The 18,026-nt window shown below is 42.4% G+C and overlaps 1 protein-coding gene across 1 annotated transcript; it reads right to left on the bottom strand.

Moving 5' to 3' along the window:
• Positions 1-670: 670 nt before the first annotated feature.
• nlk1 (nemo-like kinase, type 1) lies at positions 671-17,848 on the bottom strand. Its single transcript, XM_061845338.1, has 11 exons — positions 16,408-17,848; positions 11,806-11,935; positions 11,679-11,734; positions 11,116-11,222; positions 10,958-11,043; positions 8,662-8,871; positions 7,267-7,368; positions 6,949-7,035; positions 6,666-6,864; positions 5,850-5,943; positions 671-5,260 (listed from the first exon to the last, which is right to left on the bottom strand). The coding sequence occupies exons 1-11, from the start codon at positions 16,719-16,721 to the stop codon at positions 5,212-5,214; spliced, it is 1,434 nt and encodes a 477-aa protein (XP_061701322.1). The 5' UTR covers positions 16,722-17,848; the 3' UTR covers positions 671-5,211.
• Between the last annotated feature and the right edge of the window lie 178 nt (positions 17,849-18,026).

The raw sequence follows: 18,026 nt of genomic DNA, 5'->3' as shown, positions 1-18,026 counted from the left end.
GATAATCACCTGGGTGGCACATGGTTAGTGCATCTGCCTCACAGTTCTAAAGACTGGGGTTTAAATCCCAGCTCTGCCTGTGTGGAGTATGCATGTTCAGCAGATGCCTGTGCGGGTTTTCTCTGGGTACTCCAACCTTTGTTCAGCAAAGACACCAATTTTCCATTCTAAAAAAAATTCATATCCCACCGTCAGACAAAAATGTCACAGAAAGATAAAGATCATCTCAATTTAAAGATTAGGGCCTCAATAACAAATATACTTCCTCAGTGAGAAATCTGGCCTTGTTAAATTGAACAGAAAGCTGACCTCAAGGAAGTATTCTGTCGGATGAATAACAATACATTACTACACAGGTTTATTGTACTTTCTGCTACCTAATGGAAGAGTATTTATTTTTTTGGCTATCATCATACATATAGAAAAAGTAAGATATATTTGTAATTATTGAAGGCATTTTTGAAAAGGTAATTTTGACAGCATCTTGCATGACTGTATAAGTTCATACTCGTGCTGCATACAGATCAAATTTAACAAAAATTCATTTACATTAATAAGTCCCAGTTCAACTGGCCACTAACCTCTACAAAATTTCCTGGATCAAACTGAACCAATGTTTCTAGTTCCTGAATAAGCATGAAAAACCATTTAATGGAAACAAAGCCAAAGGTCATATTCCAGTGTCATTTTTATTGATCATCACTCTCTACGATAACTTCAAGTATTTGTCAAAACGAGAAAAACAAGTCAGCTATAACACATTTTCAAACAGAGCATCATATTGAATTAATACCAGCAAACCAGGCTAATCGCTAAAGGAGGAACGTGGGAGTTGGCCGAGGGAGGCGATCCATCGGGGACCGGGAAAGCGAAAAGAAGTTCCACGATGTTCCTTAGTGAGTCGCTTTGCCTTCTGTCAACAAACTAACACTAACCACCTAAAAATACACTTAATTACTTCAAAAGGTACACAGCCGCAAACACGGTTGGGGGCAGAATTAAATTGTGGCCACAAAATATAACATGCACACAAAAATGCTAATATGTAGCCACAATTTAGTGTGTCGTGGTCACAAATTAGTATTGTTTTTTGCACATATGTAAAGGGGGCGATTGTACCGGCAATACATTACTGGTATGGTAACCTTTTGTCAGTGAGTTGTTTTTTTTTTTTTTGTCTCAAAAGTTTTCTGTCCGTTGTACTAGAACGGCTCCAACTATGCAACAATATTTTTTTTATATATACTTGGGGGAAAAAAAATACTGTGTGCATTGGAAATGGATGAAGTATAATGTGATAAATAATTTTGAGGTGCATGCCCTTTGCTTACCAAACGTCCAAGCTGCTCATGGGAAGCAGAGTGAACATGTATTAACTATTCGTGGTATTTCATGTTCATAAATTAATATTTCATGTGGAAACATTTTTTGGGGGGCTACAAAATTAGTACAATGAAACTTCCAATAGAAAATAGTGTCCGGCTGGAACTCAAAATGCCCCTTTTCATCCAAGTATATTAGTTCCACGATTGGTCGCTGTTTGTTTTTTTTTTTTTTTTTTTTTTGTGGGCGCAAATCATTTTTGTGGCCCAAGTTTAGTATAATGGTCACACATTAGTATTTTGTCCACATACATGTTGCATGGTTAAAGAAAAAAAAAAACATATTGTGGGACAAATGTATTTTTTGTGCATATTGTAGTCATAAGTTTCCTGTGGCCAGATGCTTGTATTTCATGGTCACAAATTAGTATATTCTGGGCAAATTTTGGTATTTCACACACACACATACAAATTTCGTGGCCACAAAATAGTATTTTGAGCGCACGTTATATAATGACAGAAAACTGTGTGAAACTACACTTTTGTTTATAATTGTGTGAAATTCTTGGGATAGGATTAAATGAGTTTTGTTTTAAACAATATCTATTCAGTTTCTTTTGATGCTAAAGACTGAATTCACTGGATGAATTAACTGAATTTCATGGATTACGGCATCCATGTTTGATGTTTTTATATGCATTTCTTTATTCAGCATGTTCACTAAACTTACTATACCATTTTGTGGCCACAATTAATTCAATGCACAAGTTTGGCCATCATTATTATTTTGTTCTGTCATGTATTGGGCTCTGAAAAAAGGAGCTATTAATTTTTTTTTTGTTTTTTAAACATAACCTGACACTCTCACATCATTTGGAATGGCAGCAATATTCTCTGAGTCTTATGCACACGGTTCCTAATAAATTGACTTTGTGGCCAGGGAGGGGAAAAATTGTTTCCAGTGGTTCAATTTCACCAAAGTGGGAAGAGAAAAGAGAAAACCTTTGTCAGGACGTTCAATAACCTTCTGCTTGTGTCCACTTGCTTCAAAGTTCAAGCAAGTCAGTGAGTGCACAATAAACTTCCAGGTGAACGTATCACCCAAAGGTCACGCTTGCCAAGGGGGGAAGGACGTTGGGCTAAAAAAAAAAAAAACAGGAAGGGAGGAGCGACGGGAAGGTGACACATTGGCACTGCTTCAGCGGGCGGTCAAACTTCCTGAGATCCCAGAAGATTCCTGGCAAAAGTTCCTGCAGTGATGAAGGAACCATGGAAGCAGCGACTTAAAACGGGTGTCCTCAAAGTCACCGCCGAGGACCCGTTGTACCATTTGCGGGTCAAAAAGCTTGACAAAAAAATTCCTTAATAGTATCTTTCTAACCCGCTTGAGTCTGTGTGGACAAGCAAACGGAACATTCTAGAACTTTCCGGAAAGGTCGCAAAACTCTCGCCTGCTTTGTGGCGTTTTCACAGCCGAGCGATGACATCATAACAGGAATAAGAGCCACGATGGCATTTTCTTGCATATGTTAAGATGTTTGAGAATTTTTTTCACAGACTTGATATCCATCTTAACTTCCATGTACTTGTACACTCTTTGTCCAACTAGTAACAGTCAGGTGAATTACTTTATCCAGAAAAGATTTAATGTAATTTGAATGAAAACCTGGCAGCAGATAGAAGAGTAAAACCACAATTTTCAAAAAATAAATAAAACCATAATCCCTATCAGTCATTTTTTATATAAAAAAAACATTGGCAATTATTTTTTTAAGCAAATGTCCTCCAGTGTCATGTGATGACTTTCAGCTGACCATAACGTGAACATAGAGTGCAAAACTATATAAAAATACCAGGAAAAACTGCTAGCATGACTAAAAAGCCTGAAACAGACTCACATCTCGAGTTGAGGTCAGCAGTGCCCCATCCCCACTATACACAGTGTTGACGGTGCACAACTTCCCCCACCTGAGAGACTGGACGATGGACCATAATTTCCTTCTTAAAGTCATTCTCCATGGCCTTACCAAACTCCTCCCACACCTGGGTTTTTGCCTCGGTGACCACCGAAGCTGCATTCCGCTAGGCCAGCCGGTACCTATCAGCTGCCTCAGGAGTCCCACAGGCCAAAAACACCCGATAGAAGTTCTTCTTCAGCTTGACAGAATACCTCAGTGGTGGGTGTCCACCAACCTGTTCGGGGGTTGCCGCCACGACAGGCACCGACCACCTTACGGCCACAGCTCTGGTGGAGAGCGGAACATTGTCCACTCGGACTCAATGTCCCACGCCTCCCTTTTGAACGTTCTTTCAGAGGTGGGAGGGACGTATCAAAGCAGCGTCTGCAGTGATGCAGACTTTGTATTGTTCCGTTATGGTGAAGAGGGAGCTAAGTCGAAAGCAAAGCTCTCAATTCACCAATCTATGTTCCTATGTTCCGCATGGTAACCGGGCTCTCCGTAAGAGATGGGGTGAGAAGCTTGGGAGAGCCGCTGCTCCTCCGCATATAGAGAGCCAGATGAGGTGGCTGGGGCATCTGATTCTGATGCCTCCCGGACACCTCCCTACTGAGGTGTTCCGGGCAAGTCCCACCGGAAAGAGACCCCGGGGACGACCCTGTTCCACTGTCGGCTGGCTTGGGAACGCCTGGGGATCCCTCAGGAAGAGCTGGAAGGAGTGGCCGGGGAAAGGGAAGTCTGGGTATGCCTGCTGAAGCCACTTCCCCGATGACCTGACCCCGAGAAGCAGTAGAAAAGGGATGGCTGGTTGGATAGATGGATGTATTAAGAGTAATTGCCAAAGTCTGAATATGTTTTTGCGGTGGAAAACTGTAGAAAGAAAATAATCAAATTAATCAATTAATTAATTACTCAAACTATAGCAGATAATATTTTTAATAGGGCTAAAATCGTCAAAGTAGTGAATTAGTCTTGCTCTACTCTTCAACATTGAGCATTTCATTAGTAATGCTAGTCCCATGCAGTTGGTAATGAATACAGTTTTGCCTCCAATCACATGCAATTTTCATATTAGCAAGCCAAAATTGTCCCACTCGTGACCAAGAGTGAACTAGTCAATAGCCCTTCAGCTGGAAATATTTGTCATGAAATAAATGCTCAATTGTCATCAGTATTGAGGCTTAAAATTATATTAGTAGGCCAAATCTGGCACTAGCAATGGAGAAAAAAAACAAGAAAAAAAAACAAGTAAAACAGTGGGCCTAACAGTGCCCTGAATTTTCTTCCTAGAGAACACAAGAGTGTACTAGTATGTAAACCTTAAGATGGATATCAAATATAAGAAATAAATGCTAATACGGCTTGCCATACTTGCAGGAAGTGGCTGGAGAAGGAAAACTAGCAATAGGACAAGTGGGGGAGGAGGAATGCCATGGAAGTGGCAGGTGTGGGCAGAGCATCACTAAAGGTGGCGTTCGACACCATTGGGGCCCAGTCTTACAAATAACTTATACAAACACACAAACACATACATACATGTTGAGTTACCACACACCGCGCTTCCTGTCGTAAAAATAAAAGACGAGGAAAGAATGAAGTTGAAAGATTTCACACCATGCTCTGCTGCCGAGTAGGTGTGAGGAGTGTGTGGACACCAGGAGGGGGCACGACACTACACTCTGCTACATGGGAGCGTGTGGAATGCTAAAGCAAACAAAAATCACCATTTCTACTCACTAAACCTTTTTTTTTCCTTTTGAGCAGCAGCAGATTTTTTTTTCTTTCCATCATCAGCACCTGTGGCGCCCCTTTCACTGAGGTGGAGCCTGTCGCCACCACACGCTTTTTTGTATGCGTGCGGGATAAAGCGGACGTCAAGGTTGGTTGAGGTGGCCAGAAAGGGAGGAGGAGGAGGAAGAGGGAAAGGACGCTCATCTCTCCTCCTTGCGGGAAACCTTGGATGAGTGCCAGGCAGTCGACCTGAGGATGACAGCAGTGGGTTAGACAGCTAATCACCGCTAACTGCCTGTACGGCCATCCATCCGTCTTCTGAACAGTTTATCCTCACTAGAGTGACGGGCTGTGCTGATGCCTATCTAGATTGACTTCACTCGAGAGGCAGGGTACACCCTGAACTAGTTGCCAACCAATCACAGGTTCACATATAGACAGAAAACCATTCACACTCATTCAACAAATGCAAACTACAGCTAACAACGGCTTATGACTGCAGACATATACTCGTGACTGCTAATTACAGCTAACAAGTGACATTTGATACAATTTTTTCAGACCGATACCAGTACAAGTATTCACAGAGTAGTGTTAGTAGTTAGTAGTGTGTAGTAGTAATGACAAATGTAAACAAAGCTCTCTCTCTTTGATATACATGATGATTTGCCGATGTGGTATCGGTACTCGCCCAACCTGACTGCTAAGTACAGCTGAAGCCCGTGAGCAACAGCTAGCAAATGGTAGCAATAATTAAATACAGCTAAGAACCGCAACTGAGCGAGTGTGTGGCTCATGGGGAGTGTAATGATGATGCGTAGGTAGGTCCTTTGCTGACCTGATGAAGGTCTTGAAGGCGGCGCTCTGAGGGTTGATGCACAGCGGGACTCGCTTGCCTTGCTGGTGCTCCGTGATGAAGCGATGGATCAGCTCTGAGAATAATGAGAACAAGCAAGAACACATCTCAAGATACGGCCTTAAATAAAAATCTTTTGATTCCTTATTATTTTCGGAGGTTCTCTTTTTCCGGCCAAAGAGGTTGATTGGGGACCCCTACCCACTGTGGCCCACCCCAAAAATCATGAGAATTTTCTTAACACAAAGTGACACCATTTTGTTTTCATTAGTTTTTTTTCTTTGCAGCTCATAATTTTTTTTTTTACATGAATTTAAGAATATGGTAGATATTCATGCACATTTAGTAACTACAAACAACTTAAAAATATGTATAGGAACCTGTCATATTTGTCCAACATGTGACTGGATAACAGCGACAGTGATGTCACATCTTGGTAGGGTTCTGGACTCACCATGTAAATCCCGTAATGAAAGTGATGAATGTCTAACGCATCACAAACGAATCATTACTATTTGTACTATTGCAAAATAAAAACATCATTGTCCAACAAATGAAAAATCAAAATTTTAAATTTGAAAACTATCGTTAACCCTGTAGTAATATCCTAGTCGTAGTCTTCTTTGTTTTCATTGTGGTTTCTCTTCTTATGGAATTTGCAGTAATCAGCAAATGCCAGGAATAATTGATCATTGTGTGTAAAATTAAAAGCAAACTGGCAAGATTACGCATGATGTCACAGCCAATATGGAGGCACCCATTCAATACACAATTTTTGCCACAAAATGAGCCTCGTACCTTTGCCCTGCCACACCGACAGCAGGCTATTCTCATAGCTGTGGCTAAAGGGACGCTCGGCAGCCGGCTCAAAGTCTCTGGTGTAGACGCGCCCGCTGGGTACCGAGTAGCAGCACTGGCACATGCACGTGTGGTACCGCAGGCGGCCTTCATCCAGGTACGGGTGTGACAGCGCGTCGCTGCCTGAGATGCGCTTGGCCTGTCAGGAGAAAAGGGTAGTCTGTTACTCAAAGGAGGCAGAACCACATGCGTATGAGAGACAATACACAAGAGCTCAACTCACCGGATCAAAAACCAGCATACGACACAGTAGGTGCACCGCCTCGTGAGTTGCGCCATCCGATAACATGTACAACACTGACAACGAGGGCTGAAAACAGGTGTGCACACGCATACACAAACATCACCATACACCATGACATCCCCCCCTACCCTGCCCCACACAGACTTGTCAGCTACTTGATCATCAGTAATACTGACCAAACAATGTGAATGAAGAGAACAAATTAGTTTTGTCAGGAGGTCATACACTGAAGATGAAATTGTAAGTGCTGTGAGAATTTGTCCAGCCCTCATACGGAAAACATGAAAAGTGACGTACGGGTTTGTGCGGCCCGCGCAGGATGTGAGCCCGGGCGCCCTCGCAGGCAGAAGCCAGGGCAGACAGCGGCGGTGTTCCCAGCAGGTCCGTGATCAGGTCCAGCTGAAATACAAGAGGCAGGAAGTCAGGCAAACAAAGTTGGATTTCAAAACACTTTTCAGCTTATAAAATAAACAGTTTTCATATTTCGTTTGTGCCAATAGCTTTGGGCTCAAATTTAGTCCGTGTTCGTACTGCAGCATAACCCAAGTTACTACATTTCCTTTCTTATTTTTGAAATGCAGTGCATTGTAGTGAAGTCTGTTTCCTGACAATTTGTCAGTATTTTGTCATTAGTTAGTGAGCTGGCTATAGCTAAAAATTTGTCACCAATTCAAAACATGTCAAGAGATTCAATGCACACACCACTTCCACGTTTAAAGTAAGATGTCGTACTGACTTCGAGTGCTCAGTGGAACAACACCTCATGACTGAAATCAATCACAACATCAAATAGGACAAAGTTCAACCTGTGTGCTGGAGTTATTTAAAGTTACTGGAGGCAATTCTGAATTATGAGATAGTTGCAGGTTCACATACAGGTATGTGCGTACTTAGACTTGCACATCTTTTGAACTTTGAGACAACTATTGATAGAACACATAAAAAAAATACTCAAGGGCCATAGTAAAGCAAAGCGCTGTACATGAAAATAATCTTTAGTGTCACAGAATGGTGCAGATACAATGAAATTGGGGTTGCATAAACAAAACACCAATGATAAAACATTATTTGCTTTTAACATTTACACAATAATAATCAAAACCATATACTACTGGCAGAATCAAGCAGCGTTGACTGGAGAGCTCGAAGGGGAAGGAGGTTGACCCGCCCCCATTAACTCGTCTTCTTGATGGTGAAATTGTTCCATTGAATGTTAACGTTTCATCTCCTTTCTAGTACCGGGTTGCTGGGAAATGTTAAAACTCAAAGCAGAGTTGAAGTGCTAGAAGATGGCAGGCTGTACACTGAATTGTTGGCCCAAGGAGCTCCCTCCCTATCTTTAAAAACGCTAAACCTTTGATTAATTTTAAAACTCTAAAAGCACTAGGACCAAACTACTGAGTTTTCCTATTAGACAACCTGAGGTTATTACACATTTAAAGAACGAGGTTATGTTCTCTGTCAGATCACGACCAGTAGCTTGGAACATATTGATAGCTGAAATTGTTGCACCACCTGACCTTTCCACTGGAAATGCTTCATATGTTGCCATGCATATGGGCCACTGGATTGACATATTTCCCGAGAAATATTGGTTCAAATTTTCATTTGATTCACTTTTAGTTAGACATTTATGACCGGATTAACCATGAAAACTGACTTGGAACATAACAAGTAGCCTCTGGAGCTGACCTGCTGGATGGGACTCTGGGCCTGGAAGAGGATGCGGCGTCCCAGCAGCTCAGCAAATATGCAGCCCACCGACCAAACATCGATGGCCGAGCCATAGTGGCGGCAGCCCATCAGCACTTCGGGTGCACGATAGTACTGAGTCACCACCTCCTGGGTCATGTGACGAGACGGGTCTGGCTCCTCCACGCGGGCCAGTCCAAAGTCACAAATCTGACCAGGAAAAAGAAAAAGGTGTCCTTTTTCAAAGGAAAACACACAGTAAGGTGTCGTGGGAACTCAATAAAGATCACAAGTCAAGCTAGCAATACACAGCAACCTCCTTAATAGTCAGAGTTCAAAATTCCCAAATGCATACAGAGTGGAACCTCGATAAAGCGTACCTCGAGTCAACCGATCTGATTAAATAGAGAGTCAGGACTAAACATGTCCAAAAATGATTTCCATTTGTCACTTAAATGTCATTGACCTTTATGGTCAGTTCAGGATTTGGCTTCTGGTGGAGAATTGGACTGACCTATTTCAGGGTTGCAGATGTGTAATATTACCAGATCTAATTCTAAAAGACCCTCCCATGCCAGCCATGTTGAATCTGGGGCACTGACATACCAATAATATGAAAATGGCCATATTTGTCCATAGAGCACAGCTAGAGCAACTTGGCTGTGGCATTAAGTCCGACGATTACAAAACTCAAGGCTTTGGGGTCAGGAACAAGCTATTTTTAGTGCAGTTGTTCTCATGCCGTTCGTCTAAAGAAATGGATTTGGAGCTAAGAAGCACATGAATTCCTCGTGGCTCGTGAAAACAACTCACCTTTGATGAGTACTGTATGTCAACAATGTCACAATGACCCAAACACGCATGTAAAGTCTGGATAAAATATGAAAACTCCAAACATTCATACATCCATTTTCTTTGCCGCTTATCCGTGAAATCCGAAAGCGTGATTACATTATTTTAATCATCATCGGGAGTCTTTAAGTTGTGCTTTATTTGCTCCCACACCGAAAACATGTTAGCCATTGGTGAGCCTGCCAGTTGCAGAAAGCTCAGACAATTTAGCTCTTAGGATTACTGTAGTGTACACACCCCTCCTCCGCAATAAGGTGATGGCTGGAGGTGGATTGCGTTTCAACATCGATCTATCCATTTTCTGAGCCGCTTCTCCTCTCGAGGGTCGCGGGGAGTGCTGGAGCCTATCCCAGGTGTGAACGGGCAGGAGGCAGGGGTCACCCTGAACTGGTTGCCAGCCAATCGCAGAGCACGTAGAGACAAACAGACGCACTCACAATCACACCTAGGGGCAATTTAGAGTGTCCAATTAATGTTGTATGTTTTTGGGATGTGGGAGGAAACCGAAGTGCCCGGAGAAAACCCAAGCAGGCACAAGGAGAACATGCAAACTCCACACAGGTAGGGCTGGGATTGAAGCCAGGTCCTCAGAACTGTGCCAACACTTTTACCAGCTGAGCCACCGTGAAACTGGTGGCAGTTTCAAACATTTTCAAGCTTTATTTTATGTTTACAATAACTGTACTTTATTGAGTGTTTTAAGCCACTAAACAAAATTATGTACTGTCCCATAATATGGGACACTGGACCTCCCTTCAATAGTTTGTTCTGAGGTTCCACTGTACAACATTTTTTTTATTTTTCTGAATCAATTCTGTTATTTGCAACAACAACAAAATTATCATTCTAGGGGTTAGGGCAAAGCAAGAGAATGACTTTGGTGGCATCTTGGTGCCAAGGAACTATGTTAGAGTGAGAAAAAGCACTTGATTTAGACAGAAATAGTGCTCAGCCACCACATAGGTGCCAGAAACCTATATTTAAGTGAGCAGAGGAGCTTCATTCAAATAAACAGTGCTTTGCCACAATCTCGTGCTATATTTTCGGGGGGCGGTGCGTCAATTATTTCTGCATTATTGGTATTCGCACCAGGTCTTGAGCTTTCTATAACATACATATATATATATATAACATATATAACAGAGGAAAAATGACCTCTGTTTCTTGTGCTCATCTATCTACCCTCGCGATGTGTATTGATGGCAGAAAAATCAAATGCTCTTCCTCGTGATGGTAGATTAATAACTGAACTGTGTATTGTCTTTTTGGAGACTTTGGGATATCTTGAGATTTTTCATATGTGTGTCTTGGCATATAAAAAAGGTTGGAAAACAGAAATGTCTGTAGAAATAAGCGCAATGTTGATGCTCCTTGAATAAAGAGAACCAAAGACATTGACAGAGCTCAAAAAAGTATTTCTCCATGCCACAACAACTCAGTGGACCTTGAGCAGGCAGTTGCTGTTGACCAGAAGGTTGCCAGGTTTGATGTCACGGTGCAGGATCCCGGCAGAGTGGAGGTACTTGAGGCCTGCATGTGCGACACACAGTGGCATCAAGAAGACAGCCCAACAAAAAAGTGCACTGACAGATGAACGCTCACCTCGCAGGATCTGATAGAGGAAGACCTTGATGTGGTCAGTGGTGAGTGGCTGAGGAGACACAATGACCTTGTGAAGGTCACTCTGCATCAGCTCGGTGATCACATATCTGCATTTCCTGTCAAGGACAACTACACTGTTCACATAGTTGTACCACTCTAGTAACAAAAAAAATTCAGGTTACAAAACGCCTCGCAGCCCCCAAATTCCACCGAACGTAAACACACTGCATTTTGGTTTGAAAGTGTTGCGATAGAGCTACTCTTCCATTGGCTATTGCCGTAGCATCTTCCTGGCATCCCATTGGCTAGGAGAGACGTCACTATCCATGATCCTTTTCGTTTCCCTTTGACAGTTGAGTGTAACTGAATCACACACAGTCACTTGCTCGCGGACATTGGCAAAGGACAGGCTTTTCGTGAGATTTCCTGGTTATCTTTGGGTCCCAGGACACTTCAGTGGAATTAAACGGAAACTTACTGCTATTCCCAAGAAAGTCGCGGAACACAAAAAGGTTGCCAGCTTACAATGCGCTGAATGGAAAAAGTTACATGAACAAGGATACATCTCCTCAAAACAATCGATCTGCGGGGGCTGTAAAATGTCCAATGCCGACAAGACCTGAAACACAACTACAATCAATTGTGTCATCAGTGATGTAATTGTCACAAAGACATTTTAGGCAACATTACGTTGTCGTGTTTGAAGAAGCACAGCATGCGTAGCTCTCGGAAGACGCGCTTGCATGACACCAGGTTCTGGAAGACGTTGGGCATCTTCTTCAGCGCTACCTTGCGGCCATCACGAGGGTCTGTCACTGACCTGCAAGACAACAACAATCACCTTGGACACAGCTGAGAATGACATCACCCCTTTGTGACTACAAACAAATGACCCTGATGAACACACAAAAGCATACATTCAGCTCGCATGATTCCACCTAGGTGAATACGTGAATTATTTCAAATGAGTCCTCTTAACAAAATAATAGAATAATAACGCATTACACTTCTATGATTCTTTTCAAGGCACTTTACAGTTTCACATATTTCCCCCCATTCAGTCTGGTAACACCTAGTGGTGATAAGCTATTTGAATAGCCAAAGGTGCCCTGGGGCAGTCTGACAAAAGCGTGGCTGCAATTCTGAGCCTACGGCCGAACCGACCACAACCAAACGTTCAACTACATTCTTTTAAAGGCAATGTGGTCAAGTGTCTTCTCGACACAATGACGATACCCATTCAGCCAGAGTCCCTCTGGGACAAAAACAGTAAAACATTATCAACCAATAAAATGAAGTCTAATTAAAACACAGAAGCGCTCCCTTGAAATGTTAGAATTGTAATCTCGCGAAGATAAGCATGACATCACGTTGGCTGTGGGAGCTCAAGTTCGTAAACAATTACTGAAGTCAGTAGGTACGTTGGCAAGTAAGAGGCATACAGGAATGGTTTGAATTTCTTCTGACATTTTGCCCACTCTCACAGGTTCACGTCCCTCAACATATCTCCTCGGGGCACTTTCCTTACCATGACCAAAAAGAGGATAGAAAAGTACAAATGGAGAACGTTAGGAGAGCTGTCAAAGTAACTGTAAATAACTAATTACCTTTGCATAAATACGCTGTTACCATCTTTCGTGAATTCATTTCCATGCATCCTCTTTCTTTGCCGCTTATCCTCACAAGAGTCTCGGGGCGTGCTGGAGCCTATCCCAGCTATCAACGGGCAGGAGGCAGGGTGCACCCTAAACTGGTTGCCAGCCAATCGCAGGGCACATTGAGACAAACAGCCGCACTCACAATCATACCTTGGGGCAATTTAGAGTGTCCAATTAACGTTGCATGTTTTTGGGAAGTTGGAAGAAACTGGAATGCTTGGAAAAAACCCACTCAGGCAGGGAGAGAACATGCAAACTTCACACAAATTCATTTCAATTCCTAAATTTGCCTTATGTTATTGATTACCATTGCTCATTTAACAATTTCTCTAAATAATTAGCAATGATTTACCCACATTGGAAACATAAGATGCTACACTTTATTTCTACATTATACATCCAGGCATTAACTGCACCCTCTTTCAGTTCTTGTTTGTTTCTGGGAATTTCTCCCTTCAGGCAATAGAATGGACGCTCTATTGGGTTAAGGTCTGATGACTGACTTGGCCAATCTAAAGGCTTCTTCATAATGGCTCAGTTGGTGACCATGCTGATGTCACTGCAGCTATCCCGCATGGAGTTTGCTTCTAAATTTTCTGGGAGGTGTTTTTATTTTCCTTTATAGAACCAGGAACAAAGCCACGACAATGGTGACCATTGAACAGTCTCCTACAACAAATGGACCTATGTGACTAGATGACATTTAATTATGCTGCAAAATCGATCAAGAGATGAATTGGGGTCACATGGCCCAATGCATAGTCAACTACGAGAGTGTGGGAGTAGAAAGAAGCTTTAAGATGTTCCAAATTTCCCTCGAGATGAGTTCCATTGGTGTGTTAGCAGTTTGTTTCGGGTCATGGTCTTGTTGCACGACACTGCTTCTCCCAATTAGTTTGGATGCATTTTTCTGTAAATTGCCAGACAAAATGATTTCGTAGACTTCATAATCATTCTCCTCCTCCCATCATCAGTTACATCATCAATAATGACTAGTAAAGCTATTCCAGAACCAACCATGCTAGCCCAAGCCATGACATTACCATAACCATGCTCCACAGATGAGTTTGTGTCTTTTGAAAAAAGAAAAACCAATCACTTTGATAGAGGTTAATATTGGTCTCACTACCTCATAAAACTTTGATCCAAAATTTTTATGGCGCATTTCTATACATCTTTACAAAATCCAGTCTGGCCTTCTGATTATTTTTACTAGTAAGTGGTTTGCATCTTGGGGTATGGTCTGTGTATTCTTATCTTCAAACAGTGGTAGTGATATCTCCACCCCTGTGGAGGTTGGCAGTGATGTCACTGTCACATTAGGTGTGTCTGTCATCAACTGATGTTGATACCCTTGGTCAAACTGTTCAATGTCTGTTGCTCAGTACACTGGTAATTAGTTTCCGTTTCAAGACATTCCAAAGTGTTGTACTCGCTATGTCCCACGTTTGTGCAATTGGTCTGATCGATTTTCCCCTCTCAGCTTAAAATCGTTTGCTTTCTTCCAATGGACAGTTCTCCAGTCTTCCATGTTTGCTTAACAGCAAATGCAGTTTTCTCTAGACTTTACGTCAATTTTAATCATTCAGATCGGAATCGGACGATAACCGTCATTTTTTGCTAATTGGGCAATTAGTTTTGTCATAATTCGCAAATCTGATTAATGACGTCATTGATTGGTTCCGCAAGACATCTACTCCCGTGTCATGCACAGTATTACTGTATCGTAGTAATTATATAGTTTTTCTTCTTGTGTCTTGCATCTGTCAGAGGTGTGGTTCTCCACAGACCTGTGCGCACCAAGATAGTGTGCTAATATATAAGACCATATGGAGGAAAGAAAAAACTTTATCTTCAAAGGTCCCATGACCTGCCTAAATCAAAAAATTCACAACGCCAGCTTGAACTGTGACGTTGTATAAAGTTGATTTTTAAAAATTTGATCACTGAAGTTTTTCAGCATATGACTTGGATCCAACAAAGAATAAAATACAAGACTGTTTTTCTATCACTTTATTCATATAATCTTAATAGTAGCATGATGTTGCGTAATACACACTGCAAGGTTGAGCGACTGAAGGCATAACAGATTCATGGCTACATGCATGATGGATGTCGTGTTACAATTGGACAAAGTAAAAATATTTTGAGGGGAAAAAAAAAAACACCTCCCTAAAACTGTTTTTTTTTTTTTTGGGCCAAATTCGCAGACTACTAGACAAAGTTGCTCTCACAATTGGATTGCTAGACTATTGCAATAAAATCTTGTATTCTGATACTACCAGATCCCATTTTTTTTAATGATCACTGGGCATTATCTTTCATCTGTCCATCTTGTCAACTCAAATGCAATCGAATACACTCGTTACCAAGGGGATGACAGTATTAGAAGAAGAAAACAGGGGGGGAAATGTGTTGGTGGTCACCAGTGCTCAGGACAGGGGAGGAAGTTTGTGAAAGGCTTGTGTGAGCTATGTTTACATACTTTTGATACGGTACACCTCGAAAGCAAGCAACAAAACGTTACATAGCCCATCGCTAGTGGTTGTGTGTAAACATGCCGCCCTCCTGTTGGAATACATGATCTAACCGGATCAGTGATTTCCTACTTTTCTGGAGCCAAGGTGCATACTTGACAATTGAAAAATCTCTCAGAATACCAACAAACTAAAATGTGACAAAAAGTATTAGTGTATTGTACTTATTGCCATCTAATAGAAGACCATTAGTTTTCTGTCACTGTGCCTCACTGGCATAAATAGATGAAGATACTTTATCCATCCATTAATTATTCATTGTAAATATATTTTTTGAGCAAATAGGTGCATGAGTATATACAGTAAATGACGAGATCATTTAAATTTCCATCTTGTGATCAGCTCTGTGATTTTTTTTAAATTCTTTGATCGGGCACAAAACTCCTGAGCGTGTTAAGCGTAGTTTTCACAGTTGTAACCTAAAACGAGCACTGTTCCAGAAATTGATCTAAAAGCATCCAACTTGTAAGACCCAGTCACATGTTCCAAAACTTTCGCTCACTTGAAGAGGGTGGCTTCAAACAAGGTGCTCTGTCCTCAGTTCTTTAACACATCTCGATGTAAAAATCATGAAATAAAAGCTGGAACTGAACATTAGTCTTAGTCATCTTTTGATCTGAAACCCAAAAGTCTTCAGTCTACAACAACAAAAAAAGAAATTGACCTTACAGTTCCAATACTTTAAAAAGGGACTGTTTGCTGAGAAAGGCCCACAGGATATTCATGTGGTACTTTGACTGGTGCTTGCGAGCAGCATTTTGTTACTCCTGATCTATAAACATATGAATTCATTCAAGGAGACTGTCTTCTTGCCACACAAGCTCTGTGAACACTTGAATTCATACCAGACCACCACCACACACAACTTCGTGAACATATTACCAATTCATTTAATTGTGTCACAATACCACACTGTCTCAGTGAACTCGTAAATTCTTACGAGATCACAACGCAATCTCAGTGAACACATGCATGACGAACTCAAACCGATTATCTTAATGAACAAACGAATTCAATCTTTCTACCATGCTAACGATGTCAATGAACACGAATTTATTATTTTATCTAATAATTTAGGTGAACACGTAAATTCTTACCAGACCACGCCAAAGGCTCCGTAACCAATGGGCCTGTCGGGCTCCATTTCGGCCGGGCTGGGCACCTCGCTGGCAGGGTTGCTGTACGGCTGCGGCACGGCGGCTCCCCCGCCTGCGCTGCCTCCCAGGGTGGTGGGGTGCCTGGGGGTCCCGGCAGCAGGCACAGCGGGAGGCCCACTGACGCATGGAGTAGCGCTAAGGGCGGCAGAAGGGGCTGCGCACGACGAGTTCACGTAGAAGTACTTATGGGCCAAGTCAGAACCGGAGAACAGGTCGCTGCAAAGCGTCTGGCGCCCCGCGCCGTGAAAGGCCATTCTCGGAGCCCTGCGGTCCTCCTGTAGGCCGACTAGACGCGGAGTCGCCGCGGATCTGAGCTTCACATGACCCGCGGCCTCAGCTAAGGCGCCGCCGTGGACACGGCATACATTTAAACACACAAAAAAAGTTCAAAGTGCGTTTGCGATAACTAAAATAAATACTTTTTTTCGACGGACGCTTCGGAATGAAGAGAGTTAAATGTTAACCTACTAATACTAAAGAGTGCCGCGGTCCAAAGTAGGAAAAAGTATTTTTAGCGAGTAACATTTAAAAATAAATGTGATGTTATCGTGTTGGAGCTAACGCGTACCTATGAGTTAGCAGGTAGCTGTGTTGCCAAGGAGCTAACAGCTAGCCGTAAAAAAAAAAATAGATGAGTTAGCGGTGTTGCAAAGGGGCTAACACTTAGCTGGGTTTAATTTTAGCCAACAATATATCGTATAGAAAAATGATAACAGTTGGCGATGTTGCTGAGCAGCTATCGGGGATGGCAACGAGGCTAAGTTGCGATGACCCACATCCTCGCATCGGTCGGCGAGACTGACCTACATAGTCCAGAAAAACAACACCAATTCCCGCAAGTTGGTTGAAACTACACGCTCACGCGAAGGGACACTAGTCGCAAAAGCGACAATAGACGTCAAGAGTTTTATCCGGCCAGGAGGCGAAAAAAACACAAGAGTTTGTAGACGATGAGAGCCGTGTAGCTAGCTTGTTAAGGTCGACATCAAAGGAGCGCCCACTCGAAGCAGTGCGTTCAATTTGTTGGACAAACTGTCACAAAAGCTCAGTGATGGAAAGGAGGACAAGTGGAAGCAGCTGCTGTTGGCTGCTAGCCGACGGAAGCAGACGCCGCTCCAGCCTGCTGCTAGGTAGCTCTCCGGAGCTCCCGTAGTGTCGATCCAGGAGGAGGAGCCAGGGACTGAAATCCGGGGGGAGGGGAGCTGCTGCTGCTGCTGCTGCTGTTCGGTTATTTTGTGAAAAATAACATTGCCGTTGATAATGATAAAGGGACACCAATGAAGGATGAGGCTATTTTGGCTGTCTCCCACTGTCACCCATCTTATTTCTGTACATTAGCAAGTTTGTTCCCTTTCACTGGAGAGCAAACTTAACACGAGCTAATGTAATATTACTGTAGTTGCAAACCAACCCGCTCATATTTATACATTTTTACGTAACCCTTTTATTTTGAAAACTGGAAATGATTCGTGATAACCCTCACTGAGGCGCAACACCCATGACATACAAATGTCATTTTCCTGCATTTAATACACTCAACCATTATGCACAAGTAAGGA

Source organism: Syngnathoides biaculeatus, chromosome 16 (assembly GCF_019802595.1).
Source record: "Syngnathoides biaculeatus isolate LvHL_M chromosome 16, ASM1980259v1, whole genome shotgun sequence".
NCBI lineage: Eukaryota > Metazoa > Chordata > Actinopteri > Syngnathiformes > Syngnathidae > Syngnathoides > Syngnathoides biaculeatus.
The sequence above is the reverse complement of the archived record's forward strand: the minus strand, read 5'-3'. Positions and strand labels throughout refer to the sequence as shown.

What these genes read in the sequence shown, in the direction of transcription:
- nlk1 (XM_061845338.1), bottom strand. Translation starts at nt 16,721, where the DNA reads ATGGCCTTTCACGGCGCGGGGCGCCAGACGCTTTGCAGCGACCTGTTC. An exon ending in GCTTCTTCAAACACGACAAC is followed by an intron (nt 11,735 to 11,805) that starts GTAATGTTGCCT and finishes GTTGTGTTTCAG; the next exon opens with GTCTTGTCGGCATTGGACAT. An exon ending in GTCGGTGTGGCAGGGCAAAG is followed by an intron (nt 5,944 to 6,665) that starts GTACGAGGCTCA and finishes CATTATTCTCAG; the next exon opens with AGCTGATCCATCGCTTCATC.